General features: G+C 47.9%; 1 protein-coding gene across 1 annotated transcript in view; it reads right to left on the reverse strand.

Moving 5' to 3' along the window:
• Positions 1–7,605: 7,605 nt before the first annotated feature.
• The window catches only part of LOC148473948 (uncharacterized), a 38,903-nt gene continuing 23,419 nt past the window's right edge, over positions 7,606–23,089 (reverse strand). Inside the window, exons 10-11 of the mRNA XM_088459249.1 lie at positions 9,919–9,944; positions 7,606–7,673 (exon numbers count right to left, since the gene is read on the reverse strand). Of these exons, the coding sequence (XP_088315375.1) occupies positions 7,606–7,673; positions 9,919–9,944 (94 nt within the window). The remainder of the gene's footprint in view (positions 7,674–9,918; positions 9,945–23,089) is intronic.

Consider the following 23,089-nt stretch of genomic DNA (forward strand, 5'->3'; position numbering starts at 1 on the left):
CTATAGCCTAATCCATCCCCTGTGTGTCACCTCCTCCAGCTGCACTACAGGTGCCAGCATACACTGCCACTCCTTCTATCTATAGCCCTTAATCCATCCCTGTGTGTCACCTCCTTCAGCTGCACTACAGGTGCCAGCATACACTGCCACTCCTTCTATCTATAGCCCCTAATCCATCCCTGTGTGTCACCTCCTCCAGCTGCACTAGAGGTGCCAGCATACACTGCCACTCCTTCCATCCATAGCCTAATCCATCCCTGTGTGTCACCTCCTTCAGCTGCACTACAGGTACCAGCATACACTGCCACTCCTTCCATCTATAGCCCCTAATCCATCCCTGTGTGTCACCTCCTTCAGCTGCACTACAGGTGCCAGCATACACTACCCCTCCTTCCATCTATAGCCCCTAATCCATCCCCTGTGTGTCACCTCCTTCAGCTGCACTACAAGTCCCAGCATACACTACCCCTCCTTCCATCTATAGCCCCTAATCCATCCCCTGTGTCACCTCCTCCAGCTGCACTACAGGTGCCAGCATACACTGCTCCTACTTCCATCTATAGCCCCTAATCCATCCCCTGTGTCACCTCCTTCAGCTGCACTACAGGTGCCAGCATACACTGCCCCTCCGTCCATCTATAGCCCCTAATCCATCCCCTGTGTGTCACCTCCTCCAGCTGCACTACAGGTACCAGCATACACTGCCCCTCCTTCCATCTATAGCCCCTAATCCATCCCTGTGTGTCACCTCCTTCAGCTGCACTACAGGTGCCAGCATACACTACCCCTCCTTCCATCTATAGCCCCTAATCCATCCCCTGTGTGTCACCTGCTTCAGCTGCACTACAGGTCCCAGCATACACTGCCACTCCTTCCATCTATAGCCCCTAATCCATCCCCTGTGTCACCTCCTTCAGCTGCACTACAGGTACCAGCATACACTGCCACTCCTTCCATCTATAGCCCCTAATCCATCCCTGTGTGTCACCTCCTTCAGCTGCACTACAGGTGCCAGCATACACTACCCCTCCTTCCATCTATAGCCCCTAATCCATCCCCTGTGTCACCTCCTCCAGCTGCAACACAGGTACCAGCATACACTGCCACTCCTTCCATCCATAGCCTAATCCATCTCTGTGTGTTACCTCCTCCAGCTGCAACACAGGTGCCAGCATACACTGCCCCTCCTTCCATCTATAGCCCCTAATCCATCCCCTGTGTGTCACCTCCTTCAGCTGCAACACAGGTACCAGCATACACTGCCACTCCTTCCATCTATAGCCCCTAATCCATCCCCTGTGCGTAACCTCCTCCAGCTGCACTACAGGTGCCAGCATACACTGCCACTCCTTCCATCTATAGCCTAATCCATCCCCTGTGTGTCACCTCCTCCAGCTGCACTACAGGTGCCAGCATACACTGCCACTCCTTCTATCTATAGCCCTTAATCCATCCCTGTGTGTCACCTCCTTCAGCTGCACTACAGGTGCCAGCATACACTGCCACTCCTTCTATCTATAGACCCTAATCCATCCCTGTGTGTCACCTCCTCCAGCTGCACTACAGGTGCCAGCATACACTGCCACTCCTTCCATCCATAGCCTAATCCATCCCTGTGTGTCACCTCCTTCAGCTGCACTACAGGTACCAGCATACACTGCCACTCCTTCCATCTATAGCCCCTAATCCATCCCTGTGTGTCACCTCCTTCAGCTGCACTACAGGTGCCAGCATACACTACCCCTCCTTCCATCTATAGCCCCTAATCCATCCCCTGTGTGTCACCTCCTTCAGCTGCACTACAAGTCCCAGCATACACTACCCCTCCTTCCATCTATAGCCCCTAATCCATCCCCTGTGTCACCTCCTCCAGCTGCACTACAGGTGCCAGCATACACTGCTCCTACTTCCATCTATAGCCCCTAATCCATCCCCTGTGTCACCTCCTTCAGCTGCACTACAGGTGCCAGCATACACTGCCCCTCCGTCCATCTATAGCCCCTAATCCATCCCCTGTGTGTCACCTCCTCCAGCTGCACTACAGGTACCAGCATACACTGCCCCTCCTTCCATCTATAGCCCCTAATCCATCCCCTGTGTGTCACCTCCTCCAGCTGCACTACAGGTACCAGCATACACTGCCACTCCTTCCATCTATAGCCCCTAATCCATCCCCTGTGTGTCACCTCCTTCAGCTGCACTACAGGTCCCAGCATACACTGCCCCTACTTCCATCTATAACCTAATCCATCCCCTGTGTGTCACCTCCTTCTGCTGCACTACAGGTACCAGCATACACTGCCACTCCTTCCATCTATAGCCTAATCCATCCCCTGTGTCACCTCCTCCAGCTGCACTACAGGTCCCAGCATACACTGACACTCCTTCCATCTATAGCCTAATCCATCCCCTGTGTGTCACCTCCTCCAGCTGCACTACAGGTCCCAGCATACACTGCCACTCCTTCCATCTATAGCCCCTAATCCATCCCCTGTGTGTCACCTCCTTCAGTTGCACTACAGGTCCCAGCATACATTGTCACTCCTTCCATCTATAGCCTAATCCATCCCCTGTGTGTCACCTCCTCCAGCTGCACTACAGGTCCCAGCATACACTGACACTCCTTCCATCTATAGCCCCTAATCCATCCCCTGTGTGTCACCTCCTTCAGCTGCACTACAGATCCCAGCATACATTGCCACTCCTTCCATCTATAGCCTAATCCATCCCCTGTGTGTCACATCCTCCAGTTGCACTACAGGTCCCAGCATACACTGACACTCCTTCCATCTATAGCCTAATCCATACCCTGTGTCACCTCCTTCAGCTGCACTACAGGTCCCAGCATACACTGCCCCTACTTCCCTTCCATCTATAGACCCTAATCCGTCACCTCCTCCAGCTGCTGCACCACAGGTACCAGCATACACTGCCACTCCTTCCATCCATAGCCTAATCCATCCCGTGTCACCTCCTCCAGCTGCACTACAAGTCCCAGCATACACTGCCCCTCCTTCCCTTCCATCTATAGACCCTAATCAGTCACCTCCTCCAGCTGCTGCACCACAGGTACCAGCATACACTGCCACTCCTTCCATCCATAGCCTAATCCATCCCCTGTGTCACCTCCTCCAGCTGCACTACAGGTGCCAGCATACACTGCCCCTACTTCCATCCATAGCCTAATCCATCCCCTGTGTTACCTCCTCCAGCTGCACTACAGGTCCCAGCATACACTGCCCCTCCTTCCATCCATAACCTAACCATTCCGTGTTACCTCCTCCAGCTGCACTACAAGTGCCAGCATATGCTGCCCCTACTTCCATCCATAGCCTAATTCATCCTCTGTGTGACCTCCTCCTCCAGCTGCACTACAGGTCCCAGCATACACTGCCACTCCTTCCATCCATAGCCTGAGTTACTGTCTCCTCCTGCAGCTGCACTACAGGTCCCAGCATACACTGCCACTCCTTCCATCCATAACCTAAAACCATCCCGTGTTACCTCTTCCAGCTGCACCACACGTCCCAGCATACACTGCCACTCCTTCCATCCATAACCTAAAACCATCCCGTGTTACCTCCTCCAGCTGCACCACACGTCCCAGCATACACTGCCACTCCTTCCATACAAAGCCAAATCGATTTATGTGTCACCAATTCCAGCTGCACTACTACAGGTCCCAGCATACACTGCCACTTCTTTATCCATAGCCTAACCCATCCCGTGCCCACCTCCTCAGGCTTCTGCACTACAGGTCCCAGCATACACTGCCCCTAATTCCATCCATAGCCTAAAGCAGGGATGGGGAACCTGAGGCCCGGGGGCCGTATAAGGCCCTTGGAATCATTTGGTCTGGCCCTCTGAGCTTTTTTCTGTTAGCCTCATCTGGCTAGCAGGGTGCCTAGAATGGCCCCCTGCAGCCAGAATCTATGCAGCAGTGCCGCCCGGAGAGTCCTTTGGACGCTTCAGAGGGTCACACCGCTGCCTTACAGCTCCCCGGAGCATCATCAGGATACTCCGGGCATTGCTGTAATCACCGGTGATTGTGGCCCCACCCCTTGTGACATCACATGGAGGGGGCGTGGCCTGCAGCAGGCCCTCAGCAGAAAAAAGGTTCCCCACCCCTGGCCTAAGGCAACCTGTGACTGTTTCCAACTGTTGCAGAACTAAAGGTTCCAGCATACACTGCCACTCCTTCCCTCTATAGCCTTCTGCACCACCTCCATGCTGATAATAACATTGTGATAGGTGGCTTTGTGCATCAGACACAATGGTGATGGTCACTGCCACACTGCTTCTAGGACAGAGGTCCTGATTCAGAGCCGGACGCTATTTGCGGTCGTTCGTTCACAAAAAAGGGGGTGGCTATTCAAATGAACCGTTCGCTCTTTGCGGTCTGTTGCCGCCTCTATGTCTGAACGAGCGAACAAAACATGCGAACGTAATTTTGGAAAAAACTCCCCCTGGCCGCTCGCACCATACATCATGTCCGCTATTTATTAGATTAATCGAGTACATCGTACAGCGTATGAACTGCTCGCTATTCTTGTGGTTGGTGTTTCCTACCGCTATATTGCGAGCAGTTCTGACTATAAAATAACCAAGGGACGTGGTCAGTGACGCTGCTGTATTAATTATGCACACCCATAAAACGCCCGTTTTGACCTTTAAGCACGCCTGCGTTCTGAATTTCCACTCCCCGTTTTCAAGCACCTTCCCCTGTTACCACCCACATACGCCTCATTCTGTCACTCAAAATAGCAGGCATTCGCTATTTTGCGAACACACAATTTTCGGCCGCACTGACTGGTTCGTGCATGCGTATTACAATCCGTACGCATGCGCAGATGTGCGAACATCGCTCATAACGAACGAGCGGCCGCTTACGAGCGGCTCTGAATGAGGGCCACAGTCATCACATCAATGCGAGAAGATGTCATTATCAGTGTCAGTATGGCCCCCATGGGCGCACAGGTCCTCGCTGGCAGTGCACCACATCAGTGTCTACCACTTGTGTATCTATAATGTGTACACGGTGTGTGATGCCTACGTGGCCCTGGGGCCCCGCAGCTGGAATGGTATGCCTGCATTGGGACACCCCTACCTTTCCTGTGATATATTCGGAAAGATGGCACCAGTGCAGGTGACTGTGCCAGAGCCATTCCGATCCTCTGCAGATGCGCTATCCTCCAAAATGGTCACACGGAGATGGTGGAACCGGCAAAAGGTAGGGAGGGGAGGTGCTGTTAATACACCTCTCCTATTAGTGCTGCAGGACAATGGCCCTCATTCAGAGCCGTTCGCTATTTGCGGTCGTTCGTTTAAAAACAAGGGGTGGCTATTCAAATGATCCGTACGCACATTGTAGTCTGTTCACACCTCTAAGTCTGAACGAGCGAGCAAAACATACGCTCGTTTATTTGTTAAAAACGCCCCCTGGCCGCTCGCATCCTACGTCATGTCCGCTATTTATTAGATTAATCGAGTACATCGACCAGCGTATGAACTGCTCGCTATTCTTGTGGTTGGTGTTTGCTACCACAAATTTGCGAACAGTTCTGGCTATAAAATAACCCAGTGACGTGAACAATGACGCTCCTGTTTTAAATATACACACCCATAAAACGCCCGTTTTGACCTTTAAGCACGCCTGCGTTCGGATCTCCACTCCCCGTTTTCAAGCACCTTCCCCTGTTACCACCCACATACGCCTCATTCTGTCACTCAAAATAGCAGGCACTCGCTATATTGCGTACCAACGATTTTTGACCGCACTGACTGGTTCGCGCATGCGTACTAAAAACCGTACGCATGCGCAGATGTGCAAACATCGCTCGGAACGAGCGTACTGCCGCTAACGAGCGGCTCTGAATGAGGGCCATTGCCCCTCTATATTCAACAAAGGGAATCAGAAGTACCTTAGTGAGGTCTTGGGTAATCTCACTTATATGGTTTTAATGGTTAGGGGCAGTCAATCAATAGACCAGTCAGTTCCGAATTGTGGATTCTGGACCCCATTCAGACCCGGTCGCAAGCGCTGCGCGCTCACAACCGGGTCGATGCTTTGGTCCTGCGCACGCGCAGCGGACGCACTGCGCGTGCGCAAGCCCCGGAGCGAGAGAGAAACTCTCTCGCTCCGGAGCCCTCTACAAAAGGGCCGGCTGCCGATGTTGACAGCTCGCTCCGGGGCGGGGGGGGGTGGCTTCACAAACGGAGGCGTTCCGGAGGCGTTCCTAACGGAACGCTTGCCGTTTTGTGGGCGGCCGCACTGACATCAGCAGTGATGTCAGTGGGGAGCTTCCTGCTCAATCAGAGCAGGAAGCTCCCTGGGCCTTGCGGTTGCCGAGACCCAACCTTAGGGTCTCGTCGCAAGCCCCGATGGTTGCGATGGTCTTGACCATCGCGACCACCAACCTGGTTGCTAGCTAAAGCTGTGTGTGGTAACCCACAGCTTAGCTAGCGACCAGGAGGCCGCACTAAAAAAAAGAAGCGGCCGACCTCATTCAGAGAGAGCGATCGCTTCTTGCGACCGCCTCTGAATGAGGGCCTCTGTCCCACCGTCCCATCTGCAGACATAAGCAGTGGGTGCGTTATAAAGTATACCCTTGGTAAGCCTGGCATTGATCGGGTGTCTGGGAGGGGACGTGGGTAAGGGGCAGCCTATCGCTTCATGTGCATAGGAGATGCCCCCAGCGTGATATAGTCCTGGAAGCGTGTGAAGTGTAGCCCGCAGGATGCAGCAGCACAAGGCCATTTTAAGATGGCGGTAGCTACGGGGTCCCAAGCTCCGGATTGCTTTGCATTCTGGAGTTGGAAAATCTGACAGCATCGCATCCCCTATAGAAACCTATGGGAGCTTTGGTGCTGGTGGAAATGGGGAGACAACAGCAGGTATCAGAGATATCTCCTGCGATCCCTCCATAATACATACATCTGTGGGAAACGTAATATTTGTAGGTATCCCCCAAAAATGGGTGTGCTGCAAATATAAATTGATAAATAAGCCCCTAGGTCTGGGCTTGGAAAGCGCTGCCCGGAGGAGGGGGATTAATTACCAGTAACGCCCCCATCCCACCTGTTCTCCTCTGAATCTGATTTATTTTAATCCCTGATTTGTAAATCTTTGGTTCTTACAGATACTGTGTAACAATATTTTAGGAGGCACAGGTATATCCCCGTTATTATCCCTTTTCCTTTACTTGAGACAATAATTGAAAAGTGCAGAAAAATAAACATTAAAAAAATCAGCGTTTAATGAAGTTTATTATAAGAAAATTAAAAACATTCAAAATACAGAATTGTACGTATATAATGAACACAAAAATTCATTTATCTTTGTTTAGACGTTAATAAGTCTGTTGAAAACGATGGCGGTAACAGCAGCTGTAAAAAGCGTTTCCCAAAGCTTCTCGCTCCTCCCCCAACGGAGAATCTAATCGAATGTCTGCCACACCCACCATGATTCATTTTGGAATGACAGCAGGAAATAATTCGATTTTTCTTTTCCCCATAATATTTACAAACGATAATGTAACAACCATTACGCGCGTGCGTAGCGTCTACCCACCCCCATTCCACCTTTACACCTTATTACGGATAATGTTAGTATTGTCCAAAAGTCCTCAGCATCATCCTCTCCACGCCGGTCATGTGATAGCCGTTCTTGTTAGCTGAAAAGTATGACCGAAGTCTCAAGTTACCAATGTGGGATTGGAAGGTAAGAATTCAGATTATAGTGAACTCGCTGAAGAACAGCCATTTTGTGCGCTGAACTGACATCCATTTGAATGCAGCCTATCAAGCCCCGCCCACCTCTGAGAGCACCATTTGGGCAGGTATATAATGACAAACTAAGCATCATCATCATCCTCTTGCCCCACCTACTTCATGATGTCAATAGCGTCATCAGGCCACGCCCATGGGCACTGCTTGTACTGTGCATCAGTGACATGCGGTGAGGTCAATGGCTGGGGAGGCACACATGGAGATGGGTCTGAGTGCTGAGAGTCTGTCTCACCCCCTACTCACTGTAACTCTCCCCTCATTACACATAAGCTTCAGGGTCCATTGATTCTCCTAATATCAAATGGGTGTAAACGCGCTATCACAAGGCAGCTGGTAACAAGGGATAGTCAGTCCCTAAGTACAAGAAAACACATAAACCAAAATAACCAGCGCTATAAAGGATGGACGGTGTTATGACAAAAGTACATTAATTTATTAAAAAGCAACAAATATGCATAGCAAAATGACACAATATAAAGTTCACAATATGAACCAAGGTGAATATCTGCTCCTGTGTTATTGACAGCTGGACCTAGGACCACCTCCAATATGTCCCAAATAATGAAGTTAGACGAGAGGCAACACTTATTTACCATGAAGTGGTATCACAGGCACCAGCACAGTCCTTAGCATCCAAGACACAAAACTTTGCAGGCTGTAGGGGGTTACTCCACATGGAATAGTTCCAGCGTTTGCCAGTGGGTCCAGGGAGGAATGAAGCAGGGTCCAAATGATAGTCCAGTTGTATATACAGGAATGCAGAAAAGGGTCTCAACGCGTTTCACTGGGCAAAATAAACCACCCAGCTTCTTCAGGAGTATGAGACCATGTCCATTAATGGTCACCTTTATACTCATAGGTGATTAGCCAAATGGTAGCACTTGAGATCAATTAATCAATCACATGTTAAAAGAAAAACACCGTCCATCAGCACATACAAAGAACTAATACAATCATACATAAATTACAATGAAGGCAATCCTGACATCAAATAAACTCATATACGCATTAATGACCTCAGAATGAATGATGAAAAGTTTGCCTGTCCGATCATGTGACCGGATGACCTCACTCGGTCACATGACTCCGCCGTCATATAAAGCTCCAGCATGGGCCGCCGGAAGCAAGTTACGGCAACAGATGCATAGTCACGTGATAAATCACGTGGCTACACAAAGATGATGACAAGGACAGTAGTCATCTCAATGGGAGGAGCCCCAAGCTGAAGCTTGTACATGTAAGCTACCAGAGTTTACTGGGGCAACAGAACACTGTCACTTGACATAATATACTCACATGACAATGACTGTGCTGGTGACTGTGATACCACTTAATGGTAAACAAGTGTTGCCTCTCATCTAACTTCATTATTTGGGACATATTGGAGGTGGTCCTAGGTCCAGCTGTCAATAACACAGGAGCAGATATTCACCTTGGTTCATATTGTGAACTTTTTATTTTGTCATTTTGATATGCATATTTGTTGCTTTTTAATAAATTAATGTACTTTTGTCATAACACCGTCCATCCTTTATAGCGCTGGTTATTTTGGTTTATGTCCATTGATTCTCTTACCTGCATCACTGACTTCTCTTGCTGCTGCTGACTGAGCACCGATCTCTATACACTGCAATGCACTACCTGGTCACATGACACATCCAAGGTGTCTATTAGTGCTTAAGGCATGCCCCCATATTAAGAGGCATGTCTCTATTAGCTTTCTTTCTGTGCAGCTTACTGCCTGTGGTGTGGCCCCGCCCACAGCTCTGCAAGTAGTGTGACTATACAGAAGCGAGGCTGAGCTGTTGCTGCCTCATCTCTCCTCTCCCTGCAGTCCCAGGGAGCTCCACAAAGCCAGTGAGTGTTAACTATAAAAATGATTACAATAAATAAATAAGATGTTTATAAGTTTTAAATATCTTATTTGTATTATTCTAATAATATTTATATGAAATCTCAGGAGTATGACAGGGGAGGCTCTGCCTACCCTGACCGCACGTCCCTGCTGTTCATACATACAGCCTGACAGACATTACAGGCCAGAGAAGACTTCTGCACCCGGCTATTAGCCAATAATACTAAAAAGCTGGAGGAGCACGTAGCTGTGGCAGATAGAATTAAATCTCTTACCATATGCATAGCTGCTGAATCCCCACCTGTAGAGGGAAATACAATTAAAATGTATTATTATTTATTATTATTATAATAATAAATGTAAATTTTATGCATAATAAAACATCATTAACCATAATATTTAATAATTAAACATAATAAAATGTAAATAAAACATAATAAAATGTAAATAAAACATTTATACAAAAACAGCAGTATTGCTACTGTTGATGTGTATGATATGGACAGTGGCAGACGCCTGTCATTTTATCGATGCCGGAAGACCGGCGCCCGGAATCCTGATCGAAGTGGTGCCGGGCGCCGCTTCGGACAGCTGCAGGGGGTGGGGGGAGAGTTAGGTTTAGGGCTCCCGGGGGAAACAGGGTTAGACATCCCCCTGGGAGGTTAGGGTTAGGCTAGGGGGAAGGAGGGTTAGGGTTAGGCACCCCCGGGGGGGCTTAGGTTTAGGCGGCGGGAAAGGGGGGATTAGGGTTAGGCACTGGGGGGAAGGTTAGGGTTAGGCACCCCTAAGGAGGGTTAGGGGGGTTAGGTTAGGTTATGATACTTACCTGGGATCGATCGGGATTTTCAGCCGTGTCGGCCTGCCGCTGTCGGGATTTGAACCGCTGGACTTGTATCCGGCGGTAATTCGTATGTATTCCGTCTTCTCTCCTGGACTCTCCGGGGGACTACCGAATTTTGTCGCAGCTTTCCTGGACTCCCTGGAGAGTAGACCAGCTTCCAGGATCCTCTCTCACAATCAAATGGGTTGTCTGGGGGCTTGAATCAAATAACGGCATTATACAGCAGAGGACATCTGCGATACGACGCATTTCGCCATGCCCCTACCATCACCCACATGGACTTTACCTTTACAATCTCCCGCCAGAAGGGTGATGTAAAAAGTCAGCAAGTGTGGTGTAATGTGTTTGTGGTGTGCAGAGGTTTTAGTGGGGGTGGGGGGTTCGGACAATTTGATACATGGAGTTTAGTATAATGTGTAGGATTATTTTTTTTTTTATAAACAGACACAAGACCGTGTTATGTACTTAATGGCATAACCATAGCTCATGGCTACACATATCTCAGTCACCCGGTCTATCGCTGTGGTCGGTGCTTGTCCTCCTGTTCCGTCTCAGGAGAACCCATTAGCTAATAGAACCCAGAGCTTGGTACTATGTAGAAAAGACGTGCGTGTGGCTGAGGTCATGTGACAGCGAAGGGTTGCGGCTTTGAGTTTTATCTTGAGTCTCACGGAAATAGATGTTTTCTATACTGATTGCTCCGCCTGGCATTAGTAAAATGGGGGGAAACTGGACAACATCTTGTCGCCTTGTTATCATTAGGTCAGGTTCTTGTTTTCTCTTGGGAATGTTTCTTTGTCTTTGCTGTATACACTAAGGGGCCTATTTAGCAGTATTGGCCAATAGGAGAGATATACCGTCGCTGCTTATGGCAACAATAGAAAATCTTTTTTGGGGGGTGAAATAACTGTGACAAGATCACTGGTATAGTGAGGGAATAGGCAGATATATTTGCCCAAGATTTCTCACAAATGTGTTTTAAAACCCCAGGAGTAATGTTGGTTATGCGGAGAGCTGTTGAGCTTTTGGCAAGAACCAGATTAGGGTCCTAGGGTTGGATGTGAGAAGAGAGTTCTCCATCCATTAGGCCCAGTACGGGTTTTGGGGCTTTTTGGCCTCACAAGAGGCTAATTAGGGCGCTCAGCTGTGTGGCTGTGTTTTAAAGGCTGTCAGGCTGATCAGTGGGAGACACTCTGCCTGGGGAAAAAAGAAAGTTTACAGCGTCTCTGTGAGAGAAACAAATTGCTGAGACCAAGGGCTCTATTTATTAACATTATTTTTACTAAAATAAAGTGAAAAAGGGTGTTTTCATACCCATTTCACATTATGTTAGTATCACCTATAGTTATTACAGGGCAATTGGAGTAGAATTAGTAAAATTCTACTCCAACCCCTAGTAATCAGATCGCATTTCCCATAACTGTAATGGGAAATGTGATCCGACCAAAATTACTAAAAATAAATTGTAAAAAAATACTGGGGAAAGCCCTGTGATAATAACGCCACCTGGAGGTGGCGTTATCCAGGGTCTCCCCCGGTCACCGGACTCCTACTCTGCTCTAAAAGGCAGAGCCCGGAGCCGGTCCCAGTGATCAGCTGTGTGGTCTAAACAGACAGCAAACTGATCACTGCAAAAAAAAAAAAAAATAGTCAAAAAAGTAAAAAAAAAAAAAAAACTTACCTGACTCCGGGGACTGGTGGTCGGGGCTCCGGTGATGTTCTCCCTCCGGTCAGCTGGTCTCCCATAGTGCACTGCGGCCCGGTCATCAGGTGATCGGGTCCCAGTGCAGTATGGGATATCAGCTGACCGGAGACATGGAAGACATCACCGGAGCACCGATGACTGCAGGTAATTGCTATTAAGGGAGGGGGGGGTCGCGTGGGGGGGTCTGCGATCGTGGGGAGCGGGGCTTAGCACCGGGGGGGGGTAGCAGCGGTGGCCGGTCGGCGCATAAGCGGGGCACTAGTCACGGTATTATTTTGCGAAAATACCGTGACTAGTGTGCGGAGGGGATTCGCAGGGACAGAGCTTTCTCGCAAGCTCTGTCCCTGCAAGGGATTTGTAGTAAATCCCTGTGATATTGCCTGAATTCGCAATGCGAATTCAGTCGATAATATCACACTACAATCTGCTTTACAAATGCGGATTGTAGTAAATAGAGCCCATAGTGAATTATGCTGGTAAAACTTCTTGTATTTTTTATTTAGTGAGCTAGGATCATTTTCTGTGTTTAGTAAGTGCCGGGCGGCAAGGTGTTTATTTCTATTATTTTGTTTTTTCTGTATCATAAAACTGGCTGAGGCCAGTTGCACCAGACCAATGGACTTTGTGTGATTTCTCAGCTGCTGCCCATTGCCATCTACCCCAGGAGATGGTACCGGTTCCCCGGCCCTGTTACATTACCCAAAACCGTTTGCAGGGGCAGTTGAGCATGCTCAGTGAAACTGGAAACCTGGACTTTAATTAAAAAGAATAATAATAATTAATATTATTATTAATAATATTAATAAAAATATAGAGCAAAATATTTATATTGTTTATGCTTTTACTGTAAGGAAAAAAATATTTAAAATTAAAAACGTTTCTTTTTGCTTTATTGCTGTCCTGCAGGCTGCCCAGATGGCGATAGTGATCGGAGGGCAGTGGCGGTACATAGGGAAGCTATGGCCAGAGAACCAAAGTGATGGCTACAGCCAGTGCTACTCAGCGATAGCCAACACGGGCCGTAGTCTTTTATAATTATGAATTAAAAAAAAAAACACAATGTGGGGCTGTCTATGCCAGATTGCTCTCTGAAGATTCCATCTGTAATTTTCATAAAGATCCCTCTGACCATTCAATAGCTCCTGTTGTTATAGTCTGGGTGGGGCAGTATTTACCCCTAGAAACGCAATATCACTGCACTTACCAGTCCCAGCATCCATTAGGGTTGGATTTGGCCGGAGGGTACAGGATTATGAAGTCATTGAGATCTACGACCTGGTTATAGCCGGTGTTTCTGGCAAATTTGTCACCAAATTTCTCTCTGCAAAAAAAAAAAATACATAAAAATCACAATTTCTTACAATTGCTCCAGAAATAACATTTGATCAATGAAATAACAGCTGTCATCCTGACCAGGAATTAATTGCCAAATTGTTTAAAGAGCAATCATTGTCACCGTATTAAATAAAAGTACGTAACAAACCGTACGTTGAGCTAAACATGCCTGCCATGCCGTCTGTCACGCCTCTGCCGCAGCTATCCATGTTAGAATGGTGCTTCTCTACCTAGCAGGCTGGGGCTACATACGGGAAGGTCGGGATGCCGGTGGTCAGAAAACTGGCGATGGAATCCTGACAGCAGTCGGGATCCCGCCTCCACAATACCGACCTCTGACATCCCGACGGTAATTGGGGATAGGTGTAGGATTATGGGTTAGGCACTAGGGGGAGGCTTAGGGGGGAAGGGTTAGGTTTAACCTGCATGGGGAAGGGTTAGGGTTAGGCTGCGGGCGGTGGAGGGTTAGGCTGTGGGTCCCCCACCCACAGCCTAACCCTCCACCGCCCGCAGCCTAACCCTAACCCTTCCCCATGCAGGTTAAACCTAACCCTTCCCCCCTAAGCCTCCCCCTGATTAGGGTCAGGCTGCGGGGAGGGTTAGGCTGTGGGCAGTGGAGTGTTAGGGTTAGGCTGTGGGGGGGAGGGTTGAGCTGCCGGGGGGTTATGCTGTGGGAGGGGAGGTTAGGGTTAGGTTGCGGGGGGAGGGTTAGGGTTAGGCTGTGGGAGGGGAGGGTTAGGCTGCGGGGGGGAGGGTTAGGGTTAGGCTGCGGGAGGGGAGGGTTAGGCTGCGGGGGGATCATTACGGTTAGGCTGCAGGGGTGAAGGGTGAGGGTTAGGCTGTGGAGGGGGAGGTTTAGGGTTAGGCTATGGGAGGGGGTTAGGATTAGGTTATGGGAGGGGAGGTTAGGGTTGGGCTGTGGGAGGTTAGGGTTAGGCTGTGGGGAGGTTAGGTTTAGGCTGCAGGGGGGGGGTAGGGTTAAGCTGTGGATGGGAGGGTTAGGCTGTGAGAGGGGAGGGTTAGGCTGCAGGAAAGGTGGGTTAGGGCATCCTGGCTGCTGGGATCTCGTACTCAACCCAAAATAATATACATTATCCCAGACTGTGTGCAGTAGACATGTGCCGACAAACATGCCCAGAAATAATACGCATATTATTCACCTGTATGCTGCGCTGTATTTATCACAACATCCACACACCCCTATTTGTACGTCAAGTCCTTCTTATCTGTGCCCCCTTACTCCTGACCTATACTTGCAAGCACAAGAGATACACCAGGCATAGTTACACTTCGGTCTGTCTCGGCATAGTCGGTTACTGTGCGGTACGCCCTCGCCGCCCCATTACAGCCCAGTTACGCCTCCTCAGCAGTAATTGTGGACGCAGCTGCAATGAAAATGGCTCTTCTTTCATCTCCCATACCTGCGTGCCCACAATTCCGGAACATGCGCAGCGCCAAAACGCCCAACAACACACGCCCGACAACAGGTGTACATCATACACTCCTTATCTCCCGCAACTGCCGGGGGTTCCCAAAAATCAGGTGCCGTTGCCGGCCGCCTGGAGAAGTGGGCAAGTCTCCCGGAGCCGACCGCCACCTGCCCCCAGCCATCTGCTTACCGGGTGAAATGGGCGGAACGGGCAGCAGATGATAAGATTTGCACTGAATCGTGTCATAGTAGCCACGCCCCATGCTGTACAATGGCGGTAATCTCTGCATTATATGGCAGGAAGAGTGACCACGATGGTGCCGCCATGCCCCACCATGCTCCCTGTACCGTCCCCTGTGACGCACCACACCCCCAGCACCACCTGCTGTGCCGACCTGGCTGCTCTCTCCCGGAGGGGGAGCCTGAAAGTCGGCAACTATAGTGTACATTCATCACAACGTCAGCCCCTAAGCATGAAGGGGAGATATAAGATATGACCTTACCTTCCTTGGAGACAGCCATGGAAGACAATGTGAAGTCTGCACCCTGAAACAGATGGAAAAGCAATGGACACTATGGGGTCTATTTATCAAGCCGTGGTGAAGTTGCCCATAGCAACCAATCAGCTTTGAAGTAGCATTTATCAAGTACAGTCTAGACAATAAAAGGTAGGAGCTGATTGGTTTGCTATGGGCAACTTCTCCACACTTTTCACTGCTTGATAAATAGACCCCTATGAGTTTCTGTAACGCCTGATGACACGAGGCGGACATGATGATACTGCGCCAATAGGCAGCCCCTCAGCTTACGGGTTTAAGAAAGGCATCTAGCATTCAAGGCCCGATTCAGTGGTACATGCAGTGTCAAAGCCGCACGCAAGCCGCCGTTGTTTTCAGCCGACGCATGAGCGACTACGTCTTAAGACACAGTTGCACTAACACAGGCGGCCATGTTCAGACGCATAATCTGCGCCTCTATAGAGCTGGCGCAATATTCATAGGTGCGACCGCTGCATCCGATGGTACGTGGTAATAAGCAGCCGGTTATTTTGAAATAAGCTGATTCAGCAAAGGACAAATAAACCTGTTACCAGCAAAAACGCAATAGGGCTTTTTCTCGTATCGCCTTATACAACAAAGGGTTACCACCGGCGATAGCCGCGCTGCAGCGCCACAATAACTTTTGCTGTCGCAGCAATAAATGTTGCACAGACATATGGAACTCTTTGCAATTCCGTCCTTGCTAATAAGCAGATGTAGCAGGAGGAGGTGTATGACTGAGGTCGTAGGCTGGGGTCACCATCGGGACCATTGGTCGCGATGGTGTATGACGCTGGCCAGCTGAGTAAGCCTCAGCTTACTCAGGCTGGCCGGCTTGCGAGGACAGGAAACTACGTCCGTCGATGCAGCACCTGGCCTTGCCACTCCCGGAAAACCGGACGGACACGCCCACTTTTCCAGGAGCGCCTCCGGAAGGAGGGAGCTGATTGTCGGCAAGTATGATTTAGACTATATTACTTGTTTATTTTATTTTTTCATTTAAAAGTCATTGTATTTCCATAAATATTTTACCAGATTGAACTTGACAGCTGCTATACATAATTACAGCCAGTCATACTAATATGCACACAGGCCCTGATTCAGAGCCGGACGCTCTGACAGAGCGCTCGCTCTGAATCATGGCTGGCCTTCTGGTTTTTTAGAACGGCCTCCTGGCCGCTCGCATAGCTGTGGGTGACCACACCTAGCTAGAGTGAGGGCCAGGAAGATGGTCGCGATGGTCAAGACCATCGCGACCATCGGGCTTGCGACGAGACCCTTGTGGTAGGGTCTCGTGGCCGCAAGCCCCAGAGAGATTTCGGCTCTAACAGAGCCGAAATCTCGTCAGTGGGGCCGCCATATTGGAAAATGGCTGCCGCGGACATTTTCCCATTGTTTGCGCAGTACAGGGAAAATGCCCGCCGCAGCCATTTTCCCGGTGACCAGCGCATCCTCTACAGACTTTGGTCACACTCTAGTGCCCAGGGTCTATAACTCTGGCGCTGGCCGCGCATAGCTCAGTGCGCTGCCGGCCGCCGGACAGAGAGGAGGGGGGCCCGTGTGCAGTCTCCGACATGGGCCCCCTCCTCTCTGTCCGGCACCCCTGACTGTAATAAACAAATAATAATAATAATAATAATTATTAAACTAGAAATGGTAGCAATCAATGACTATTATTAGTTTGAGACATTATAATAACCAGTGCTACCTGATTAATTGATTCATCAATAAAAGGCAGACATTATGATTTTTAGATAGAGCACTGCGTCCTTTTAGTTACCTGTCCTGCTGAAATGCTGGGTTTCTGTAAGGGAGGAGGCAGGACGATGAGTGTTGGCGCTTTGTCCTATTATTATCTCCATCTAGCTCTCTTTATAACTAGCCGCCAGCTCACCTGGAGACCCCTAAAGATGTGATTCAGTGCCTCAGACGCCATTGTAGTTGCAGTTGATGTATTCAAGATTGGTTGATGCGCAGGCCCCTTCGTAGCGGTCAGTGGACTGTAACAGTAACATTACTCTGATTAATTCCACGTACACGTGTTACCAGTGTGTTAAGAGATGAGTAAAAATATATATAAACCACCTATGTAGGACGGTAATATGCATTTAGTTACTTTTACAAGTGCGTTCAGCCTGCAGACCCTTAGAGCTAATACTTCATGCAATGTGTTATTGCTGCATACAGGTGGTAACATAACCACTGAGTTCCTGGCACGTGGGTATTTATTTTCTCTGTTAGCGCTGCCAACAGCAGCAGCACTGAGCTCCTAGGGTTAAATGGGGGCGTGGTGGTGAAGTGAGGAGCCGGACCTTTAAAACATTGCTATGGGCTCCAGTAACATCGGATATATTATATTTTCATGTCTAATAGAATACAAAAGAGTAATGCATATGCTTTCTTTATAAGCCAACTTGCATTTCGGCCTTAGTGGCGCGTTAGTAAATGGCCTCTCACCATGCCATGCTCTGCTGCGATATTGTACACGGCCTTGATGTTTTCGGAGTTAGTGATATAGAACGCATAATACTCCTGCTTTTTCAGCACTTCTATAATAGAGAACAAAGAGGTTGGAGAAACGCGTGGAAATTATATTCTGTTATTGGAAACTAACCAGCTTTCCAGGCTGCCAATAAGTACGGATTCACATGTTATTATACTGTAAAGGGGTGGGGGGGAGGTAAGGCCCTAGAGGCACTAGCTTTAGGCCACCAGTAAATTAAAAAAGTAAAGCCCCACATGTCATGTACATGTAAAAGTAAAGCACCGGGCCACTGGGTCATCTAGGCAATTTAGGCTCCTGTCTACGGCCAGTGGGAATCCCGGGGCCCAACCCATTTTTTATTTATTTATTGACAAACAGATGGCAGGGAGTACAGTTTTACTGTACAATAAAGCTACTTTAGAAGGACAAATGTACTTTTCCGGGTGGGTTTTTTCCAAGGGATCCCAAACCCATAGACAGTGGCATCCCTACCTTTGTTGTCACCCAGTACGGGGGAGTATGGCAAATAAGGGAGAGTGGCCTCATGTAAGGGGACATGGCCTTGCGGGTGGGGCGTGGCCTCATGGCTTGAACCCCCGTTTTTTGTCACACTGGGGGTGCCGGAGGTGCAGGCTGCCCCCGGGGACCAGCCTGTGTGAAGTGCCGGCTCCCTTACTGTTCTAGGAGCTGAGGGATGCACGTAATGCAGAACCTGGCTCCTGTCACTGAAGGGGAGCCAGCACTTTGGTGTCGCCCCTCAGCTGGTGACACCCAGGTGCGGCCTGCACCCCTCTTGTGATGCCAGTGCCCATAGAGGTCCTGGGTACCGTCAGCAATGGGCTGACCAGCTAGCGTTTACTGGGCAAAGTTCAACATAAACATAACTCCAGTATTCTCACACAAGCATTACTTGTTACATACTGTAACATTAAGAGAGGGATTAAGTGGATGACGATAAAGTACCAACCAATCAGCTCCTGTCACTTTATAGGCTGATAAGGGACAGTTAGAAGCTGATTGGTACTTTATCTCTGTCTACTGTCTGACCGCCATTTATCAATGATCACACTTGCAATGCGATCTGGGCATGCCAGTACTACCCATGGTCGCATTGCAAGATGCAATCATAGCACCTGGATGTATTATTCAGCACATGCAGGGAGAGGGGCTCTGACAGCCGCACCTGTCCATGGCACAAGCCAGCCAAGGCCAGTAAAAATACGAAACCCTTCATCATTACCAGCAGAATGTTATAATGGTATAAGGATGTACATTAGAGAACTAGGGTTTTATATAACAGTGAAAACAAGTTATGACCTTGAATTGATAAGCTGTCCATTTGGAAACCTTGCGAAAAACAACTGCTAAACACCTTTAGCATTAAATGTAGATTAACGCTGATTATTCAAATAAGATTTAGAAAAGTAAATAAAAAATACCAGAGCCGCTGCTAGCACATTAATCTTGTTTGTCAAGAGTTTGCTAAATCGTCTCTGAGACTGGAGAAACCTTGAGATTCCTCCATTTGGCTGCATTGAGACAAGATAGTACAATCTCTTGGTTGGTTGCATCCAATATTGTGCTTTGAACATTGCATTTTATAACTTTCTATACTGAATAAAAACTTATAGTTAAATGAAGTGTTACTTAGACAAGGCACAGAAACACTATACATCATACAGGTTGTCTAGAATTTGTATTCTGAACTTTAAAAGGACTGTCCAGCTGTAACTGTCTACAGATAAAACACATAACCATGAATTTTTTAAAATATTGTAATGTATGCATCCAGTCAGTACCCATGGCGGTCCCTGTTCATGTATATCCAAAATAAGTGTTCTGACTGGCAAAGTGGGAAAATAAACTTCTATCTGCATTGTGCATATGCTAAAACAGATTCTATTTATACTGTGTCTATGATAAGTTATTTGTAATGGGCAAACATAATGAATATCATTCAAATGTTACCTATTTCTAAACATGGAATTCTGATGGTAGATAAAACCCAACTACTCTACTTTTCATAAACGAAAAAAAATAATCACAGGATAGACTTATGTTTTTGGCAAAAAAAAAAAGTTTTTCTTAAATTACACATACATTTTGCTACTCACCAGATTCCAGACTCTTTTGTCCCGAAGTTAAGTCCATTCTGGAAATTAATAAATTTTAAAACCTTCTCGAGAATGTGCAAATGAATGTTTCAGTCATGTCCTCCTTGGTCTTTCCTCTAAAGTGTATATATTATACCTCATGGGTCTTTTGTGATAAGCTTTGTGCTTCAGTCCCTGTTCTATCATTATAGTTCATGGTCTTCTTTTTATCATAATTATGAAAGTGATGTCTTCAAAACGGAACACATTATGCTCAGTGAGGCTGTATGAATACTCTTTACAGGCTAATCCAAACATTTCTCCCTCTCTTGCTACTAAATATTTAGTTGGCGAAGTGAAGTCTTATGCTAAGATTTTGCACATAACGTATATGTAGCATATTCCAATAATGGCCGCACAGCCTTGGGTCTAAAAATACAATTCATCAGAAACCTAAAACTTTAGCTAGAAATCAACCTAGAGAAGGGCATATAGTAAACCCCTATTCACATACAGTAACACTGTCCTCCTGGCCTGGGCAAAATATATTCACTCAGTTATACATTAACTAGTCTTGCAAACCCTCAATTATAAACATCATAGTAATGACAACAAACATTTCTAAGAAAATAGAAACACAGGGAGTGTGGGGTATAGAACAAAAGGGAACCATTTGACTGTTCAAAATTATAATCTACTTTAACATCCCAGAAGTAACCCACAAGTCTCTTTGGGCAAAAGTGTTAATGCAACTTTACGGCACTTTCAGCATAATGTCTGACCGCTAGTAAAGACCAGTGGTGGCTCCAGTTGCGGGGCTGCAGTACAGTCCAAAATTCAAATAGGGGAGCCACTCCAACTGCCAGTGATTCCCAGCCAGTGATGTTTAGCAACACTTTAAAGGACAGTTGGTGTGGCTCCCCTATTTGAATTTTGGACTGTGCTGTAGCCCCATCCCTGGGTGCTTTCAAGAGACTGGTTGCCCTAACAAACCCCGATAGGTCTTATAGGGGGTGTATTGGACAAACTAGTGGTATCTACAGAACCTAGGGTTCCTTATACTTATGGACACAGAAGGACTGGCAAGGGTCATGGCTCTTGTTGGACTGATCATGGCTAGAGTCATTCACATCATGGATTGTGCAGGTCTCTGTGGGTCCCGTCAATGTAGGGTCCTGCCAAAATTTATCCCGATCAAGCTAGTAGAGGAGTAGAAAATCCTCAGCAGTGCTCCTTGGAATGGGTGACTATAGCTCCTTTTGAGAGCGGTTGTGGAGAAGGTGGTAGCCCTGGAAGACCCCTGGCACTTATAAATGTGCTATATTTTATTGAATGTGCATTTTGCTCTTGAAACCATCTCTCTGCCTACAGTGAGTGATTTTCTTGTCAATGATTTATAAATCTGTACTTTGTCATATAACTGCCAGGGCAACCACAGTCACATGGAGCATGATGTAGAGAGCAGGGAGGCCTTGGAACACTCCTCTGAGCTCAATCTATCTGGGCTGTAAAAAAATGACTGTCTGATGCCTATTGTGTTATTTAAAGGAAAAAAAAAATACCTTCCATGTGAGATTCCAATGTCAGTATTTTTCTGTGAATTACTGAGATGATGTAAATCTCGAACTTAACCAAATTGTTTGGCTCATGTAAGAGAAGACAATAAAACAAGTAATATGAGCAATGGCAACCTCACATTTTATTTCTGAAACACCGACCAATTCTAAGGGTCTATAAACATTTGCACATGTGAACGATCCCTTATATTTATCAGACATGAGCAGCAGGTGGAATGACGAGCTTAGCTCCATACGTTAAATCTTATCTGACTCCCTGACCTTGAAACAGTCATTAATGTGCCGCACACCACGCAGCACCTTTAGCCAGGCCGTGATTGTCATATCAGTGTTTTGAAAGTCAATATAGGGCCCAATAACAATTGCATTCATCAATTAAAGGGCCATTATAATGAAAATGTCAGCTGAATATAACTAATTGTTAATATGAGGTGATGCATCTATCTTAGGCGAGTTTAGGGGTTTATGTACTATAGAGCCATAACTAGACATTTTGGTGCCCCCCCCCCCCCAAACCAAGGCTCTTTATTGTATGTGCAGCACTCATAAAGTACTCAAAATCTGGTGCTGGTCCCAAATCTGGTGTGTGGGCAGTTCTATCTATAGTAAAAAATAAACAAATCCTCCACAAACCCCCAGACAGCTCCAGCACTGCACAGCTTGGGCTAATATCCATTTACCTAGCTCTACATACCTGGCTCCTCCAAACCCAGTACTACATCCCTGACTCCTCCATACCCAGCACTACATCCCTGACTCCTCCATACCCAGCACTACATCCCTGACTCCTCCATACCCAGCTCTACATCCCTGACTCCTCCATACCCAGCACTACATCACTGACCTCCATACCCAGCACTACATCCCTGACTCCTCCATACCCAGCACTACATCCCTGACTCCTCCATACCCAGCACTACATCCCTGACTCCTCCATACCCAGCACTACATCCCTGACTCCTCCATACCCAGCACTACATCCCTGACTCCTCCATACCCAGCACTACATCACTGACTCCTCCATACCCAGCACTACATCCCTGACTCCTCCATACCCAGCACTACATCCCTGACTCCTCCATACCCAGCACTACATCACTGACCTCCATACCCAGCACTACATCACTGACCTCCATACCCAGCACTACATCCCAGACTCCTCCATACCCAGCACTACATCCCTGACTCCTCCATACCCAGCACTACATCACTGACTCCTCCATACCCAGCACTACATCCCTGACTCCTCCATACCCAGCACTACATCCCTGACTCCTCCATACCCAGCACTACATCCCTGACTCCTCCATACCCAGCACTACATCACTGACCTCCATACCCAGCACTACATCATTGACCTCCATACCCAGCACTCCATTCCAGACTCCTCCATACCCAGCACTCCATCCCAGACTCCTCCATACCCAGCACTCCATCCCAGA

Source organism: Taudactylus pleione, unplaced genomic scaffold (assembly GCF_031769625.1).
Source record: "Taudactylus pleione unplaced genomic scaffold, aTauple2 ptg000903l, whole genome shotgun sequence".
Taxonomy (NCBI): Eukaryota; Metazoa; Chordata; class Amphibia; order Anura; family Myobatrachidae; genus Taudactylus; species Taudactylus pleione.